Below are 20000 nucleotides of genomic sequence, written 5' to 3' on the forward strand. Positions count from 1 at the left end.
CCCTCTCTCCCTCCCTCTCTCTCTCCCTCCCGCCCTCTCCCTCTCTCCCTCCCTCTCTCTCTCCTTCCCTCCCTCTCTCTTTCTTTTTCCCTCCCCTCTCTCCCTCCCTCCCCTCTCTCCCTCCCCCTCTCCCTCCCTCCCCTCTCTCCCTCCCCCCCCCTCCCCCTCTCTCTCCCCCCCTCCCCCTCCCTCCCTCTCCCTCCCCCCTCTCCCTCCTCCTCCCCCCCTCTCCCTCCCTTTGTGGTACTGAGGCTGCTCTCAGTATTAACCAGACTGTGCGGTCTGGACACTGTAGTCGATGTGACGGCTGTTTGTTGCACAGTCATCCTCCAGCTCTATTTAAACGGGAAGCAGTGGGTTTCCTGAGAGAAACAGCCCAGTCAGTCAGCCCTTCTGATTGGCTCAGAGAAACAGTCAGCTCAGTCAGTCAGGCCTTATGAAGGCTTTTTGAATTTGGCGTGAAACAGAAGGACAGGTCTTTATTGGTGGGGCTAAACTGGTGGGCAATGTTGAAGTGCAGAAGTCCCGCCTCCCGGCTACCTGCAATGTTTACAACTTCTCGGGGGGATGAATTTGCCGGTGCACGCGCAAAGCTTTCGACCAATCGCAGCAGACTGGGCTACTCGGGAGGCGGGCCTAGAAGCAACATGATACAAAACAGACCATTTTTGAAAGATGTTGAAATTGGTTTTGCAGAAATGGATAGTGTGAGATTAATAAGGCATAATACATACAGACATGTAACCCTATTCTAGTAGTACCCCCCAAATGCAATTATTAACCCTAAAAAAGCATATGGGATCTTTAATGTAAAAAACACCTTTCTGAGAACATCAGGCTGAACTGTCTCGCTCTCTCTCTCTGTCTCTCTCTCGCTCTGTCGCTCTCTCTCTCTCTCTGTCTCTCTCTCTCCCTCTCTCTCTGTCTCTCTCTCGCTCTGTCTCTCTCTCTGTCTCTCCCTCTCTCTCCGTCTCTCTCACTCTCTCTCTCCGTCTCTCTCTCTTTCTCTCTCTCTCTGTCTCTCTCTCTCTCTCTCTGTCTCTCTCTCTCTCCCTCTCTCTCTCTCTCTCTGTCTCTCTCTCTCTCTTCCTCTCTCTCTCTGTCTCTCTCTCTCTCTCCCTCTCTCTCTCTGTCTCTGTCTCTCTCTCTCTCTCTCTCTCTCTCTCGCTCCCAGGTGCTGTACCACCTGTTCGACGAGTACTCCTCGGTCGGCACGGTGACGGTGGTGGACGCGGTGTTGGGCGTGCTCTGCTTCCTGGTGGTGGCGCTGGGCGGAGTCCTGGTGGGCGCCATCTACGGCATCCTGGCGGCGTTCACGTCGCGCTTCACCTCACACACGCGGGTCATCGAGCCGCTGTTCGTCTTCGTGTACAGCTACATGGCCTACCTGTCAGCCGAGATGTTCCACCTGTCGGGGATCATGGCGTGAGTGTGGGGGGGGGGGGAATGGGGGGGAGGGACGGGGGGGAGACACCTTGGGGGGAAACCTGGGGAAGACAGGCAGAGAGACTCCTGGGGGGGACACACCTGGAGAGAAACAGGCAGAGAGACTCCTGGAGGGAGACAGGCAGAGAGACAGGTCGACAGAGAGACGACAGGCATAGAGTCAGGCAGAGAGACGGACAGAGAGACGGACAGAGAGACAGGCAGTGAGGTCAGGTGTGTTCCAGGCCTCCTGTCCATCAGTGTTACTCTGTGGTCGACCCGCCAGAGGTCAGCCAGAGGTCAGCCAGAGGTCAGCCAGAGGTCACCCGGAGGTCAGCTTCCCACACTAAGTCTCCAGTAAGCTCCCAGAATGCACAGCGTTCCTCTTGACACGTATGTGCTGCTCCAGGCCGTGACCTTCAGTCCAGACGGTGTGTCGTCTCCACGGGGGGGGGGGGGGGGGGGGGGGGCGTGTTTCCTGCTCCTCTGCGGTTGCCATGGCAGCCCTCATAGCGGAGCATTCCTGAGCGAGGCTGGGCCTCCCGCCCTCCGCCTCACCGGGGGGTCGCCGGGGGGTCCCCGACGTAAATCAGCCTCTTCTCCTGGCCCCCCCGACGGAGGGAGGGAGGGGTCTCCCCCCCCGGGGCTGGGGGAGGAAGTGTTGCCCTTTTAGAGGGCTCAGGGTCAGGAGGGGAGGCGGCTAGAGAGTGAAGCGGTGATCCAGGGCTACGCTAATGCAGAGGAGAAGACTTCTTTACTGGCCAGGATCTCCTCGGCCTGGGTTGGGGGGTGGGGGGGGTGATGGGGCTCTGGGTGATGGGGCTCTGGGGGTAACCAGGCCTGTGAGGAATGCTTCCATCCCGCCGCCTGTCGCTACACAGCCTATATATTATACCCCCTCCAGCACCCGGACATGGATACTCCTCCCTCCTCTCCTCCCCCCTCCCTCTCCTCCCTCCTCTCCTCCCCCCTCCATCTCTCCCTCCTCCCTCTCCTCCCTCCCTCTCCTCCCCCCTCCATCTCTTTCTCCTCTTCTCCCCCCTCCATCTCTCTCTCCCTCTCCTCCCTCCCTCCCTCCCCCCTCCATCTCTCCCTCCCTCTCCTCCCTCCCTCTCCTCCCCCCTCCATCGCTCCCTCCCTCTCCTCCCCCCTCCATCTCTCCCTCCCTCTCCTCCCTCCATCTCTCCCTCCCTCCCTCCCCCCTCCATCTCTCCCTCCCTCTCTTCCCTCCCTCTCCTCCCTCCTCCATCTCTCCCTCCCTCTCCTCCCTCATATCTCCCTCCCTCTCCTCCCCCGTCCATCTCTCCCTCCTCTCCCTCCCTCCCTCTCCTCCCCCCTCCATCTCTCCCTCCCTCTCCTCCCTCCATCTCCCCCAACTTGTAGGGAAAGTAGGTGGCCGCATTCACATTCTCAATTCATGTTATTTGGACTTCCTTCAAAAAAAGATGCATTATGAGCAGGCAGAGACGCAGAGAGCAGACTGTTTTATGGGTTGTTTGGACCGATCATATGCAAATGGACGGGGCTAGCCGTTGAAACCCTCCAATGATATTCAAACGAACACGCATCCGGTGGAAATCGACGTTGGTTGCTTGCACTCAGACATTTGCATGTCCCCCCCGCCATCACCATATTGACATACATCCGACACGGTCACATGGGGCTGCTCTGACATGTGACCTGTGACCTCCCCCCCTCCGGGCTGATTGCGTCATGACCTCTGACCTCCAGTCTAATGGTGACCCCTGACCTCTGCTCCCCCAGGCTGATCGCGTGCGGTGCGGTGATGCGGCCCTACGTGGAGGCCAACATCTCCCACAAGTCCCACACCACCATCAAGTACTTCCTGAAGATGTGGAGCTCGGTGAGCGAGACGCTCATCTTCATCTTCCTGGGCGTGGCCACGGTGGACGGCGATCACTCCTGGAACTGGACCTTCGTCACCGTCACCGTCATCCTCTGCCTGGTGGCACGTATCATAGGTCAGACCACTTCCTGTTTCACTTCCTGTGTTCACTTCCTGCCTCCTGTTACTTTATTGAAAGATCCGGTGACAAACTGCAATGCATCATGGGATATAGTGCGGATATAAGCAGATATAAGTGTCTATATATCTATGTATATATATACATCTTATACTATGACATTTCTGGTGCATTAAGGGTGTTAAGTAGTGCCCTAAAGAGGGAGCAAGACCAATTCAACACTCACCTTCTGGTGTCCTACTTTTGAAACTCTCGTTTAGTTCAAGTTCAAGTTTAAAATACTTTACTGTCCCCCAATCGGGCAATTTGTTATTGTTCTTTATAGGATTTAGAAGTAGACTGGCTGCGGGAACAAAAGAGTGTTTATATCAGTTGGTTTTGAGCCGTGGGGGTTTAAGGCGTGATCCGGATGGCATCATCTGAAATTCAGCCTGTAGGGGATGAGAACTTTTAGCCTAACCCTTTTTAGCATCTGCTTCTGATAAAGTTCCTCCAGGCCTTTCTGCTTAGAACCTGTTATACCGCTGCACTCCTTAATTAACTTGGAAAGGGATTTTTTTTGGTTTTCCGGTGATAGATCCATACCAGCAGATTAAGGAGAAGGTGACATCTGACTCAACAAAGGACTGATAGAAAAGGGTCATCAGGGTCTTGTCCACATTAAACTTGGCCAGCTTCCTAAGGCAATACAGGCGCTGCTGGCCTTTCTTGCAAAGCAAGCTGGTATTTTGCTCAAAACACAACTTGTCATCAATAATGGATCCTAAGTATTTGTACTCTTTAACAACCTCTATTTCCTGACCATTTATACTAGTTTTTACCTTGTTAATGTCATTTTGCCTAAAGTCCTCATTGTTCAGTAGGCTGACAATAACCGTATCATCAGCAAACTTCACTATGTGCATCAGTCACAGATCGTCATTGGTGTACAGAATGTTTACAGTTAAGCAGAAGTCTGGTGGCTGCGCAACACAAAATACAACTTCAGCACAGACCGACATGATACAACAGAATCAAACTAGAGCCTCTCATCATCAGACAGAAGGAGATGATGCAAGCTGCTTTGGATAAAAGCGTCTGCTAAAAGCCCTAAATGTAAATGTAAATGTAGATGAAACCAACCTCAATGACCCAAATGAATCTCTACTGGACTGGACAATGATTAGAATGGTGGCCTGACTCAGAAGTCCAGAATTTAAGTTCTTTTCTCAAGTGGAAAGAGGAAGTCGGCTCAGTAACAGAAGGAAGTAAGGATTTCAACTGATCAGTCGATACTTGTGCCAACGTGATCAAATACACACAGTTCGTTGTGTAACTACACTACTGTTGCTGGTTGCTTCCTCAAAATGCGGGCCTGATATCATGCTAACAACCTGACATGCTAGCAACTCAAATATACTCTGCTTCCAAGACACACACACACACACACACACACACACACTCACACACAGGGTTCAGATGGGAGGCTGCGTGCTGTCTCTCAGTGTGTGTGTGTGTGTGTGTGTGTCCAGGTGTGGTGGGCCTCACCTTCATCATCAACAAGTTCCGCATCGTGAAGCTGACGACGAAGGACCAGTTCATCATCGCATACGGCGGGCTGCGTGGCGCCATCGCCTTCTCCCTGGGCTACCTGCTGGACAACAACCGCTACCCCATGAGGAGGATGTTCCTCACCGCCATCATCACCGTCGTCTTCTTCACCGTCTTCGTCCAGGTGGGAGGTCTTCATCACCCCCTAGGGTCGGCTGGTCACCAGGAGGTCGCTGGTTCGATCCCCGGCTCCTCCTAGCCGAGTGCCGAGGTGTCCCTGAGCGAGACGCCCCCCCTCCCTGACTGCTCCTGACCAGCTGGCCGTCGCCCTGTGCGGCCGACTCCGCCGTCGGCGTGTGAATGAGTGCATGAATTGGTGAATGTTAGGGGAAGTTAAAGAGCGCTTTGGGCGGCCACTGGTAACATCAGCGCTGTATGAATGCAGTCCGTTTGCTAGGGCTGGGTGAAAATATCGATTCATCAATGCACTGCGATTCATTTGTTCTCGATTGAATTTCGATTCAGATTTTTTTTTAAATCAATTATTTCCATTAAAAAAGAAAAAAAAAAGAAGCATACTCAGTCATTGTAATCTGGAAGCGAGTATGCCTAAATGTACATGCCCCTTTACATTTGCCCATGTTATGATTATTACTTTTATGCTGCAAGTTTAGCTCAGGAACAATACTATACAATGGTGTATTCCCTTTTTGCTAGTTAAAGCATAATGAAATGGTTAATTCATTATGAAATGGTTAATTCTAAATAATATTTAGGTATTTTTGTCATCTGCACGTATTATTGAATCGATATCGAAGCAATTGGATCAATATCGAATCGAAATTGAATCGAATAAAGACCTAAAGAATCGAACGGAATTGAATTGTGAGGTACCTGGAGATACCCAGCACTACGGTTTACCATTTACTGACCCCCAGAGACCTAGGAGTCAGCGCCTCCATGAGGGCACACCTGGTCACTAGGGCAGGTTAGAGGCTCACCTGGCTCACCTGGTCAGGTTAGAGGCTCACCTGGTCACTAGGGCAGGTTAGAGGCTCACCTGGCTCACCTGGTCAGGTTAGAGGCTCACCTGGTCACTAGGGCAGGTTAGAGGCTCACCTGGCTCACCTGGTCAGGTTAGAGGCTCACCTGGTCACTAGGGCAGGTTAGAGGCTCACCTGGTCACTAGGGCAGGTTAGAGGCTCACCTGGTCACTAGGGCAGATTAGAGGCTCACCTGGTCACTGGGTCAGGCTAGAGGCTCACCTGGTCACTAGGGCAGGTTAGATGCTCACCTGGTCACTGGGTCAGGTTAGAGGCTCACCTGGTCACTGGGTCAGGTTAGAGGCTCACCTGGTCACTAGGGCAGGTTAGAGGCTCACCTGGTCACTAGGGCAGGTTAGAGGCTCACCTGGTTACTAGGGCAGGTTAGAGGCTCACCTGGTCACTAGGGCAGGTTAGAGGCTCACCTGGTCACTGGGTCAGGCTAGAGGCTCACCTGACTCACCTGGTCACTAGGTCAGGTTAGAGGCTCACCTGGTCACTGGGTCAGGTTAGAGGCTCACCTGGTCACTAGGGCAGGTTAGAGGCTCACCTGGTCACTAGGGCAGGTTAGAGGCTCACCTGGTCACTAGGGCAGGTTAGAGGCTCACCTGGTCACTGGGTCAGGCTAGAGGCTCACCTGACTCACCTGGTCACTAGGTCAGGTTAGAGGCTCACCTGGTCACTGGGTCAGGTTAGAGGCTCACCTGGTCACTAGGGCAGTTTAGAGGCTCACCTGGTCACTAGGGCAGGTTAGAGGCTCACCTGGTCACTGGGTCAGGTTAGAGGCTCACCTGGTCACTAGGGCAGGTTAGGGGCTCACCTGGTCACTAGGTCAGGTTAGAGGCTCACCTGGTCACTAGGGCAGGTTAGAGGCTCACCTGGTCACTAGGGCAGGCTAGAGGCTCACCTATTGGCCCTGGGGCCCCTGCTCGTCTCTGCTCCTCTCCTGTTCCTTCGGGACCCCCAGTAGAGGGGGTCTCATGTCTGCCATCCTCTCCACAGTCTGCAGACCAGCAGAGGATCAGGGCTTTATCCCCAGACCAGGGTCAGCCTCCCACGGGCAGGGCCCCCACCTGTCACTAATGGGTGACTAACGTCACATCACCCCCCCCTCAGGGTGGCTCTGGTGACCAGTATCCCCAGGCTGGTAGGGCCCAGCTGAAGGGCCTTGGCTCCAACAGACCAGCGGGTCCAAATGTAAACCAGTGCTCCCACGCAGTGTGTATAAATCACATCAAACAATCACAGGACTCTGCACGCTTCCGGTCGGCTGGTCCCGGGGTCGAGGAGCATTCCTGTCGCTGTGATCTCGTCGTTCTGCCACATCAAACGACGCGTGTCTGCTGAGAGACTTCATGGTTTTGAAATGTGTTGTACACGTACACACACAATGTGAAGCACCCTCTCTCTCTCTCCACTGTCTATCTGTCTCTCTACCATGGGATGACTATTAAAGCTCTCTCTCTCTCTCTCTCTCCACTGTGTCTCTATGTCTCTCGACCAGGGGATGACTATCAAGCCTCTGGTTGAGTTGCTGGCCGTGAAGAAGAAACAGGAGGCGAAGCGATCCATCAACGAGGAGATCCACACCCAGGTAACTCCTCCACCCCCACCTCCTCCCAACTCATCCCCCACCTCCTCCCACCTCGTCCCCCACCTCGTCCCCCACCTCGTCCCCCACCTCCTCCCACCTCCTCCCACCTCCTCCCACCTCATCCCCCACCTCCTCCCAACTCATCCCCCACCTCCTCCTGGTCCCCCACCTCCTCCCACCTCCTCCCCCACCTCCTCCCACCTCCTCCCACCTCCTCCCCCACCTCCTCCCCCACCTCCTCCCACCTCCTCCCCCCTCGTACCCTACCACCTCCTGGTCCCCCACCTCCTCCCCCACCTCCTCCCACCTCCTGGTCCCCCACCTCCTCCCAACTCCTCCTCCCACCTCCTCCCACCTCCTCCCCCCACCTCCTCCTGGAGGGACAGCCCTTGTCTGGCTGACTCCCCTCTGCCCCCCCGCCTTTCTCCCGCTCCTCTTCCCAGAGACGAGGTCTCCTCCGGTCGGACTGACTCTGCTCAACGTTGGGATGGCAATGAAGCTGAATGCAGGCGGGTTTAGGAGGAGCTGACTCGGCATCTTGTTCCAGAGAGCAGACAGACAGGAAGTCCTTCTGTAGGCGAGGGAGGGACGTGATGGAGATACACGATGTAGCTATAAATAGAGACAAAACCTTGAGCCTGCTTTATGTATAATGTAACCGCTGGATACGGTTTGACTTTCACGGCTGGCAGCTTTCTTGATATGAATCCTTCTTGAGATAAAACAGGCACGCACACACACAAACGCACACGCACAGAATTAAATTATTTCCATAATATAGGAAGATTAATAAAGGACGTTCAGCCAACATGAAATGGATTTGTGGATTTTAAATCCTCCATCGAATGCCGTTTGGAATTCCCACTGAGTTTCTCTCCCAGAAGGAGCCCTACCTCTAGATCTTTGTACCTCTAGAGCTCTGCGGGCGATGTTTGCAGAGCTTAGCTTTATAAACACCGATGAGAGGTTGAAAGTGCAGACCTCCTCCATGACCTTAAAACGCCCCGCCTAGTTAGACAAAGGAATGAATAGTAAGCTTAGGAATGTCGTGATTCATCACTAGTCTGTTTTTCAAACACGCTGAGTAGCCTCTTCTGGATTGGTTAATAAGTTATGTTTTGAAGCATAATGGGGAAAAACGGATTTGTGGACGATTGCGCCCCCCGGTGGACTGAGATAGTATAGCAGCTCACGTTGGAAATGGACGGCCTCGCTTAATTATACATACTGCTTCTTTTGGAAACCGCGGTGTTTGGAGAGGTTCAACGGTTTAAAAATAGGTATATCACACACACAAACACACAGACAATAACACACTAACACACAGACAATAACACAATAACACACCGACAATAACAAAATAACACACAGACAACAACACATTACACAAAAACACACACAATAACACACACACACACACACACACACACACACAAACAATAACACACACACACACATACACACACACACACACACACACACACACACACACACACACAATAAGACGCAAACACACACACACACGCACGCCCTGCGGCTTTCAGGTGGATTTACATAGTTTTACTTACTGGAGCCGTGGTGGTGACTACTGGTTTTCCCTACTGGAGCGTTCCCATGGCAACCAGGTCGTCAGGTGATCCCACAACATCAGACCTCCTGCTGGCCATCACTTCCTCCCTGAAGGGTTTTGATTTGATTGGACATGATGTTGTTGTCGTGGAGATGCTAGGCAGTATTTGATATAGTTGTCAGACCATCACATTGGTCGTGATGTAGATATGGTGTTCAAGTGTGATGCGTGTGAACTGAACTGAAGCTCGGGTCGCAGCTGAGCCCTGAACGTGGCTGCCCTGACAGACGAGCGTCACTATGAGGTCTGAGAGGTGGACTCACTGCCCCCTGGTGGCCAAACCGGGAGTTACAACACAAAAAGTGTTGACCAAAAAACTGATCTGTTACAGGGGTAACACGCAACACTGAAATGGTTTAAACCGAGAGGAACTGTAGTTTAATTACGTTACGGTAATTTGGTCGTCTCTACTTACCTGGTCGTCGTACCCCCCCCCCCCACACACACACACACTTCAATGCTAATCCAGGGGGGACCTTAACCTTAAGACAACGCCAACACACTTAAAGTGCTTTCAGTAGATCGTTTTGACCCCCTCCCCCTCCTCACACAGCGGCCTATGGAGAAGCTGGTGTATTAATATTAACGAGTATATGTTGTATTATATCATAATAGTATGATCTGGTGTCGTGTAGTGTGAAATCCTTCAGCCTCTTAAAGATAGTTCATACGTTAGGTTGAATCATAATGCGCATGTTGTATTAGTTTATGAATGACGTTATTATGGTATTAATACGAGGGCTGTCTCCTCAGTTCCTGGACCACCTGCTGACTGGGATAGAGGACATCTGTGGGCACTATGGACACCACCACTGGAAGGACAAGTAAGACCCCCCTCACACATCCTGCCCCTGGGCACTCCCAATGCTCTCTTTCCCCCCCTTCTCCCTCCCTCTCTCTCTGTGTATCTATGTCTCTCGGCCAGAATGAAACCCTCAACATGTGTACATCTTGTGTATAAAGTCTCTTTCTCTCTCGCTCACTCTCACTCTCACTCTCTCTCTCTCTCTCTCTCTCTCTCTCTCTCTCTCTCTCTCTCTCTCTCTCTCTCTTCTCTCTCTCTCACCCCCCTCTCTCTCTCTCTCTCTTCTCTCTCCCTCTCTCTCACTCTCACCCTCCCTCTCCCCCTCCTTCTCTCTGTCTCTCTCTCTCTCACACCCCTCTCCCCCTCCTTCTCTCTCTCTCTCTCGCTCTCTCTCTCCCCCTCCATATCTCTCTCTCTCTCTCTCTCTCTCTCTCTCTCTCTCTCTCTCTCTCTCTCTCTCTCTCTCTCTCTCTCTCTCTCTCTCTCCCCCCCCAGGCTGAACCGGTTCAATAAGAAGTACATAAAGAAGTGTCTGATCGCGGGCGAGCGCTCCCGGGAGCCGCAGCTGATCGCCTTCTACCACAAGATGGAGATGAAGCAGGCCATCGAGCTGGTGGAGAGCGGCGGCGTCAAGCTGCCGCCCTCCGTCCCCTCCACCGTCTCCATGCAGTCAGTCACACCTCTACACCTGTCTGTCTGTCCGTCTGTCTGTCTGTCTGTCTGTCTGGTGAGGATGTGGGTGTGATGATGTTGAAGGTAATGAGGAAGATGAAGATGAGGGTGATGATGTTGATTCAGATGAGGGGATGATGATGATGAAGGAGATGTTGAGGATGATGAGGGGACGATGATGAAGGTGATGATAGTGAGGATGATGATGATGATGATGATGATGAAGGTGTTATTGATGATGAGGGTGATGATGATGATGATGATGATGATGAAGTTGATGATAGTGAGGATGATGATGATGAAGGTGTTATTGATGATGATGAGGGTGATGATGATGATGAAGTTGATGATAGTGAGGATGATGATGATGAAGGTGTTATTGATGATGATGAGGGTGATGATACTGATGATGATGATGATGATGATGAAGTTGATGATGGTGAGGCTGATGATAATGAAGGTGTTATTGATGATGATGAGGGTGATGATGATGATGAAGTTGTCCCCCTTCAGGAACATCCAGCCCAAAAAGCCCCCCCCTGTGGAACGCGCCCTCCCCCAGATCCCCAAAGGCCGCGAGGACGAGATCCGCAAGATCCTCCGAGGGAACCTGCAGAAGACCCGCCAGAGAGTGAGTACTACTACAGTACTACTACAGTATTACTATAACCTGCAGAAGACCCGCCAGAGAGTGAGTACTACTACAGTACTACTACAGTACTACTATAACCTGCAGAAGACCCGCCAGAGGTATATGGGTTTTGTATAGTGTTAATAATCATTTTTACATGCTGTGTATAGTCCATGTGTTGTGCTACCAAAGCTAGCGCTAACGGTGAAGTGGTATTGTCCGGGGGCCATCTTGGCGAGGTCACTCTGACCCCTCTGACCCGCGCTGTGTTCTTCTTCTGTGGTAGCTGCGCTCGTACAACCGCCACACGCTGGTGGCTGACCCGTTTGAGGACGGCTGGAGCGACCTGCTGCTGAAGAAACACAAGATGATCGAGCTGGAGAAGAAGGTACACCCACACACACACACACACACACACACACACACACACACACACACACACACACACACACACACACACACACACACACACACACACACACACACACACACACACACACACACACCCGTCACCCCCAGACTACCCTGGTGTTAAGGGGTGTGGCGTTCCACCTTGCTCCGCCCGTGGTCTCCCCCTGTCCCCGCGTCGTGACTGGACGATACTTTGGGTAAATGCTGAACATGATTGGTTCTTTCAGATCACAGAGATGAACAACTACCTGACGGTCCCAGCGGCCCCCCCGGACTCCCCCACCATCACCAGAGCTAGGCTGGCCTCAGGTACACACACACACACACACACACACACACACACACAGACACACACACACACACACACACACACACCGCTGTCATCATCTTAAACTAGAACTAGCTTCGGCTGCTAGTCCTAGACTCATAGCACGAGCCGATATCACTGCCACTAGCCTCCAGCGCTAGCATGTGTGTTGATGCAGCCATGGCTAGGAAGGCTAGCACTAGTAAACACGCCATGGACTAGCCTGCAGCTTGTTACAAGTCCACACATCTAGCAACTGCGTCGCTAGGTAGCCCCAGCCGCCGGGGCCCTGCCACTAGCAGGTCTGGCTTTCAGTGGACATAACTAGCTTCAAATGCTAGCACTGTTGTCCACGGCTAGCTCTAGCCTGCACCGCTTGCCTTAGTCTCCGAAAACTAAGATGGTATCAGGTAAGAATTGTTCCCCCCGCCATGGAGAGAGACAGGTCAACATATTGTTGACATGTTAGAAACGTGCCGCACAATACCAGTGCAGTGTCTAAAAATGCAATGTCGTCCTCAAAGCTAAGAGCTGTTGAACCTTTGTTAAAACAACACAAACCCGGAGAGTAAACCAGTAGAATTATAGACGGACCGGATCAAACAATGTAGTGGTACTTTGATACCACTTAGCCTCGTGCTATACCAATTAGCATCGTGCTATACCACTTAGCATCGTGCTATACCCCCAGTATCGCCGTGCTTTTCCGCAGGGGATGCTACTTGCTAACAACTGTGAGCTGAGACGCCGCCAGCTAGCAGCTGCGCTAGCCGCCGCGCTAGCCCTGATGTAAACCGGTGTGGTGTTGTGTTTTAGGCGGCAGGGAAACTGATCTCAAAGCTGCTGAGAGGCAGAGACAGGCCCCAGAGGCTGCAGGTATGTGCTGAGGGTAGCTAGGGGGGCCGCCCATCGCCGCTAACACGCATGCTTCATCCTGGTCGTCATGGTAACCCCTACCGCCGCACCACGCATGAGGACGTGGTTGTCTCCATCCATCGTGTTCCAGTAGTGTCTAGTGACCCGTCCAGTGACCCGCCTCCCGTTGCATTGTGGGTGTCGTAGTTCTTTGATGGACGTGTGTCGGAAGGACCTGTGCAGTCATGTGGCTGGGCGGGTCTTTGGGAACTTGGTGAGGGATGTTATTTAGTGTGTGTGCATACGTGCGTGTGTCCGAGTGGGCGTGTGTGTCTGTGTGTGTCTTTGTGTGTGTCTGTGCTTCTGTGTCTGTGTGTGTCTGTGCGTCCGCGTGTCTGTGTGTGTCTGTGTGTCTTTGTGAGTGTCAGCCTGTGTCTGTCTGTGCCTCTGTGTCTGTGTGTGTGCCTGTGTCTGTCTGTGCTTCTGTGTCTCTGTGTCTGTGCCTCTGTGTCTGTGTGTGTGCCTGTGTGTCTCTGTGTGTGTGTCTGTGTGTCTGTGCCTCTGTGTGTGTGTCTGTGTGTCTCTGTGTCTGTGCCTCTGTGTCTGTGTGTGTCTGTGCGTCCGCGTGTCTGTGTGTGTCTGTGTGTCTTTGTGAGTGTCAGCCTGTGTCTGTCTGTGCCTCTGTGTCTGTGTGTGTGCCTGTGTGTCTCTGTGTGTGTGTCTGTGTGTCTGTGCCTCTGTGTGTGTGTCTGTGTGTCTCTGTGTCTGTGCCTCTGTGTCTGTGTGTGTGCCTGTGTGTCTCTGTGTGTGTGCCTGTGTGTCTCTGTGTGTGTGTCTGTGTGTCTCTGTGTGTGTGTCTGTGTGTGTGTGCCTGTGTGTCTCTGTGTGTGTCTCTGTGCCTCTGTGTCTGTCTGTGTGCCTCTGTGTGTGTGTCTGTGTGTCTCTGTGTGTGTGCCTGTGTGTCTCTGTCTGTGCCTCTGTGTCTCTGTGTCTGTGCCTCTGTGTCTGTGTGTGTGCCTGTGTGTCTCTGTGTGTGTGTCTGTGTGTCTCTGTGTGTGTGTCTGTGTGTCTCTGTGTGTGTGTCTGTGTGTCTCTGTGTGTGTCTCTGTGCCTCTGTGTCTGTCTGTGTGCCTCTGTGTGTGTCTCTGTGTGTCTGTGTGTCTGTGCCTCTGTGTGTGTGCCTGTGTGTCTCTGTGTGTGTGTCTGTGTGTCTGTGCCTCTGTGTGTGTGTCTATGTGTCTCTGTGTGTGTGTCTGTGTGTCTCTGTGTGTGTGCCTGTGTGTCTCTGTGTCTGTGCCTCTGTGTGTGTGTCTGTGTGTCTCTGTGTGTGTGTCTGTGTGTCTGTGTGTGTGCCTGTGTGTCTCTGTGTGTGTGTCTGTGTGTCTGTGCCTCTGTGTGTGTGTCTGTGTGTCTCTGTGTGTGTGTCTGTGTGTCTGTGCCTCTGTGTGTGTGTCTGTGTGTCTCTGTGTCTGTGCCTCTGTGTGTGTGTCTGTGCCTCTGTGTGTGTGTCTGTGTGTCTCTGTGCCCCCCCCCCAGCCCGGTCCTCACCCCCCTGTCCCTCCCAGACCCTCAGGCCTACCAGATGAAGCAGATGTCGGACAGCGTGCCGACCATCCAGGTGGACCTGGCGTCGCCGCAGTCCCCCGACTCGCTGAGCCTCCTGGACGAGCTGCAGCGCGCCGACCAGCGCCGCGAGCAGCGCCGCCGCCCCCCCCCGGAGGAGGAGGAGGAGAGGGGGCTGATGATGCGGCCCCCCCAGGCCCGGGGGGGAGACAAGGGGGAGGAGGAGGGGGGCCCCAGCGCTAAGGAGCAGCGGCTCCAGAGGTGCCTGAGCGACCCGGGGCCCAGCGCCGAAGACGACGAGGACGAGCCCTTCCTCTCCTGAGGGGAGGGAGGAGGGGGCGGAGCCTGAGGGGGGCGGAGCCTGAGGGGGAGGAGTCCAGCTTATCAACATTGTTGTGGGAGAGAAGCCTGAGGGGGGCGGAGCCTGAGGGGGGAGGAGCCTGAGGTGGGAGGGGCCTGAGGTGGGAGGGGCCTGAGGTGGGAGGGGCATGAGGGGGAGGAGTCCAAGGGAGGAGGAGGAGACCGAGGGCTGGGGGAGGCGGGGCTTAGGGGTGGATCACGACAGCTTTAGTTTCGCTCACTCTGATTGGCCACCGGAACAGCTAAACTATCGACCAACGACCGCGACACTCCACCGACCAAAAAGAGACAAAATGGATGCTCAGCGCTAAACTCATCGCTCTTTATTTTTTTTAACCCTGATTCTGAAAATGGAGGCTGCTTCCTTGGGGATGGGGGGGATAAACTGGGGGGGGTAAACTATGCATTACCAAATGGTTTGAGTATCAGACGACGCCCTGTCCGTTGTTTGTGTTTAATTAGCCTTGTTGCCATGACATTGTGTAGAAGAGCTGTTTCCCCAGTGAGGGACCGGTCTTACTCTACTTTATTCCTGCAGGACATTCCTCCACACGCCCCTCAGAATGTAGACACGCCCCTCACAGCGTAGACACGCCCCGAGTTTAGACACGCCCCTCACAGCGTAGACACGCCCCGAGTTTAGACACGCCCCTCATAGCGCAAACACGGACTCTGTCTCACAGAGCGGAGAGCTTGGATTTTGCCTTATTTCCTGTCGAGTTCTTTAACTTCGCTTCAATTATTTTCTCACAGGATTTCAGTAAGGAACTTTTGATTGGCTGGCTGGGTGGGGGGAACTAGCCTGTGATTGGCTGGTTGGGTGGGGGGAGCTAGCCTGTTATTGGCTGGTTGGGTTGGGGGAACTAGCCTTTGATTGGCTGGTTGGGTGGGGGAAACTAGCCTGTGATTGGCTGGTTGGGTGGGGGAAACTAGCCTGTGATTGGCTGGTTGGGTGGGGGGAACAAGCCTGTTATTGGCTGGTTGGGTTAGGGGAACTAGCCTGTGATTGGCTAGTTGGGGGGGGGTCTTATTTCATGTAGAGAACTAGGAAACCAAACGGTCAAACTTTACCTTATTGCCGTCCTGATCAGAATCTCTGAAGCTCTTATCACATCACAACTATAGTCGCTATATACCTGGTTTAAAATATATAAAAACCTGTTACTATTGGTGGGACTTCTGGTATAAGCATTTATTATATTATACATGTTATATTATCACGTGCATCAGCTCAGAGACAAACCAACCAATCAGAATCAAACAATCATATCAAACCTCTTTATTTTTGTAGCTTTAGAAGACATAAGCCATACACACACACAGACAGACATGCTCACACACAGACACGCCAAACACACGCGCTCACACACACACACACACACACAGACATGCTCACAAACCCACATACACACACTCACACACACACGGGCACATGCACACGCACACTCACACAGACAGACAGGCTCACACACAGACACGCCAAACACACGCGCTCACACACACACAGACACGCTCACAAACCCACATACACACACTCACACACACACTGGCAGCCAGGGTCTTGGGCGGGCCTTTCAGGCTAGATGGTGCTGAGTCTGTATTCAGAGCGCTTCGCCATGGCAACACAAGATTTCTATGCAGTATAGATGTGTAATATATGTATATTATAATACAAAATATGAATTCTGATATCACTTTTAGATTCCCTTTAAATCCACAAGCCCGTTGCTTGGCCATCACGTCGTCGTGTGTTGGTTTCTGATCGGAGCCAAAGTATGTTCAGTGGCATCGTCCTCGGGTGGAGCTCCTGACCGGCACCGCCAACGGGTGGCAGGGGATGGAGACCGTTGGACGATGGAGAGGAGAGGTCCTCATTAAGGGGACGCGTCGTCATGGTGACAGCATCCCAGTAGAACCAGTGTATGGGGGTCTGAGGGTTGGACTGAAGGCCAGTAGAACCAGTGTTTAAGGTTAGCTGCGCTCCGTTCAAACCCAGGGAAGGACTTCTGGGCAAATATCTGGACAGAGAAGTGTGCGGGTTGATTTCTGGCCTGTACCCTGACCTCTGACCTCTGAACCTTGACCGCTGTACCCTTGTGGGATCTGTGGAGGGGTCATGTTACAGAGAACTCATCTCTCTCTCTCTCTCTCTCTCTCTCTCTCTCTCTCTCTCTCTCTCTGCCTCATTGGCAGAGTGTGACAGTGTGTGTATGCTACAGGACATGGGATTGATTCCCTCTTGGGAAACATGTTTGTTATTATTAATGAAGGGACAGAGAGACGACCCAGGCTGTGTTTCCATCTCCTAACACGCCCTCAATCGCATTCCTTTAAGAGTCAATCGTTCCTCATCATTTCAGTAGTCCTCAGTGAAGACCCCCCCCACATCACGTGCCTTTTGTTAAGTATTGACTTCTCTTTCTGTCTCACTCTCCCCTCACCCGTCTCTCTCTCCTCACCTGTCTATGAGCAGGTGGGTTTATCGGCTGGCGTCATTCACTCGCTGTGCTTTACACCGAATGCGTTCTGGGACTTTTTATTGATTTTATGTATCTCAAAGTCTTAATGCTTAATGTGCTTTACATATGATTGTATGATTTAATGTTTACTTTCGTGTGCTTTACATCACTACACGTGCTTTGATCGGTTACTCATGTGTTGTTTTTTTTTACATTTGTGTTTACTCTGTCAAACTGTAACCGCGTCTTGTTGACATGTGACCATCCGCTCTGCGGATGCAGATGGTCACATGTGGGGCGTTCAGAGTTCACACCCGGGCGGAATGTGCACCAATCAAACTATATGTACTAATAACGGACTCCTAGAGAATTATACTGCAAACGAAACTATTTTTTATACGTTATGATTGTCCAGTGCTTCTGAGTGTAACTGTGTGATTTATTCTATGAACTAACACTTGAACGAACACCCACCCGCCCAGATAACAATATTAACCCGACCAGCTCGTTAGTGCATGCGGTAGCCTACTTGTTGCGTTGTGGGGGGTTGTTTCTATACACTTCGTTAAAGTGTTCCTTTAACTAAGTTTAGTACTGTTCCAGACTCTTAGTACGACGTTAATACACCGACACACGGCCGTCCACCCTGTCCCTAGACCTGTGTGGCTCCTCACGTCCAGTGGACTGTTCTGATTAGACGTGCGTCTCTCTCTCTCTCTGTCTGTCTGTCTGTCTGTCTGTCTGTGTCTCTCTTTGCCTCTTTCTCTCTTGTCTGTCTCTCTCCACTCCCTTCATCCACATGAGCGCGTAGGGAGGAGAGAGCCACAGGGGGCGCTAGTAGCACCGGCCTACACTACGCATGCGCGGCCGCGGATTTAGCCGAGTCTTCTCGACATCGCTCCTCTCCTGAGGTCTGTGCTCATTGGTTCCCCACGCCGCATCATCGGGGGGTCGGGGTGACCCCGTGGGTTTAAGCTTATCGCTGTGATTCAAGAAAATGTAAAACTTCTTCGCAATAATGTTTTTATTTATTTTCTATACGAATAAAGAGAATTGTATTTAAAAAAAAAAAGAGATGTTCCTCAATCGAAATGTCCCGACGGGTAATGTACAAAGTCAACTTGCGTGTAACTCATTCTGCCGAACCAGCAGTCATCCACCAAATAAAGCTGTACATGATGTCTCACTCCGTGTTTCACTCCTTATTCAGCTGGAAGAGCCGCCAATGTTATGTGGGCATTACTCGGTTGGCCTATAGGGTATCAAACTAACCAGAGTTATACGTCATGTTTATATCACGTTATAGCGCAAACAAGACAGCCTCAGATGTACTCGATGGATCCAGAGGGGATCTCCGGGACAACCTGACCTGCCGTCGGTCCACTGTCCACCCGGACAAAACCATTCCCACTGCAGAGGGGATTCCTGGAGGAAGGAGTGGTCCGGGAAAGGCTTCATACTCACTATATTGTACGCCTATACACTGACTATACTCCCTGTGGGTGTCTTATTATTGGTTCTGCAGCAGGTTCAACACGCGCTTCCCTGGCCAACCACCAGAGGGGGCGCCGCCCCACAGAACACCGAGTTGATCACAAGTTCTGCTTAGTACAGATTGAACATTTTTATTTTGTAAAGCATATGCCTATTATTACTAGACTCTAAATTGACAAGCTTTCACGTTTTCCTCTGGCAGGTTTTAATAACGTCGCCTAGATCCGGCAGAAAACGATTCGCATGTTAGAGCAGACCTGACCGACAGCCGCACGACCCATTCTGGATCCTTCCTCTCTTAGTTTATTTTCTCTAAACGCGAACGGCCGTGGCTCCTCTCCTGCTGGGTTGTTAAAGGCTTCGGCTCCATGTAAACCGTCCCTGATGCACAGCAGCTCCAGTCTATTCTTTATTCACATTAGGCTCGCTTAGTTGTGGTTCGCATCCTGTTGGCAGCTGGTGGTGAATGGAGGTCATCATCATCTTCATCAGCCCGATGGCCTGATGCTTCTGGGCCGTTTACGGGATTCTTAATCGGGACAATCTGCATGAATACGGCGCTACAATTATGTGAACGGTTTTCTCCAGTTGTCTGAATGCGGCCCAGTGGGTGGTGGGTTCGGGGGCCCTGAACACCAGCTGTAAGGTCACGTCGTGACATCGGCTCCAGATCATCTGGGCTGTGTGGCGTCGCCGCAGGAGGTCCAGTCGTCCGTCTCCCCATCCCTCATGTCGGCTAATTAAACTTAATTGGTCCATTAAACAAAACCTAATTGTGGCGCCTTTTCTATGGCAGTCTCCACCGCGCATGTGCAGTCGGGGACTATGGGAGGAACAACGTTTCTGACTCGAGCTCATAGTGGATGTTACGATTCAGTATTAAGATATAGAGTTAAAAAAAGTGTCCAAACTTCTCCCGGCCTCGCTTTATTTACTCGTGTTTTGTTGCTGTGAAATCGTTTTGAGTCATCTGCTCCAGCGGGTTTCCCAGCGAGGCCCCCAGGGGCCCCCAGGGGCCTCTGGGTGCGCAGCTCAGCGGGCGGAAATAAATTGGCTGCTATTTGCATGACGGCCCTCGAGTTGATTAACTTCTTGATTGCTTTTTAACGGCCGGAGTGGTGGGCGTTATGTAAGTGGTCTTGTTGCTCTCGTTATTAAGGTTCTGCACCTCGGAGGCCGGCGACGGTTTGCTGTTTCTCGTAAAATGATAATACATTTAAAATCAAGTAACCCATA

At 52.2% G+C, this 20000-nt stretch overlaps 1 protein-coding gene across 1 annotated transcript in view; it reads left to right on the forward strand.

Annotated features, from left to right (window-relative positions):
• slc9a1a (solute carrier family 9 member A1a) overlaps nucleotides 1-14786 on the forward strand; it is a 27475-nt gene extending 12689 nt beyond the window's left edge. The window contains exons 2-11 of the mRNA XM_079728755.1: nucleotides 1175-1425; nucleotides 3190-3407; nucleotides 4922-5124; nucleotides 7488-7577; nucleotides 9961-10031; nucleotides 10508-10681; nucleotides 11198-11315; nucleotides 11602-11703; nucleotides 11954-12035; nucleotides 14454-14786. Coding sequence (XP_079584881.1) covers nucleotides 1175-1425; nucleotides 3190-3407; nucleotides 4922-5124; nucleotides 7488-7577; nucleotides 9961-10031; nucleotides 10508-10681; nucleotides 11198-11315; nucleotides 11602-11703; nucleotides 11954-12035; nucleotides 14454-14773 — 1629 coding nt within the window. The 3' untranslated portion in view covers nucleotides 14774-14786. The remainder of the gene's footprint in view (nucleotides 1-1174; nucleotides 1426-3189; nucleotides 3408-4921; nucleotides 5125-7487; nucleotides 7578-9960; nucleotides 10032-10507; nucleotides 10682-11197; nucleotides 11316-11601; nucleotides 11704-11953; nucleotides 12036-14453) is intronic.
• Nucleotides 14787-20000: the final 5214 nt, after the last annotated feature.

This window comes from Pollachius pollachius (genome assembly GCF_949987615.1).
Source record: "Pollachius pollachius genome assembly, chromosome: 1".
Classification (NCBI taxonomy): domain Eukaryota; kingdom Metazoa; phylum Chordata; class Actinopteri; order Gadiformes; family Gadidae; genus Pollachius; species Pollachius pollachius.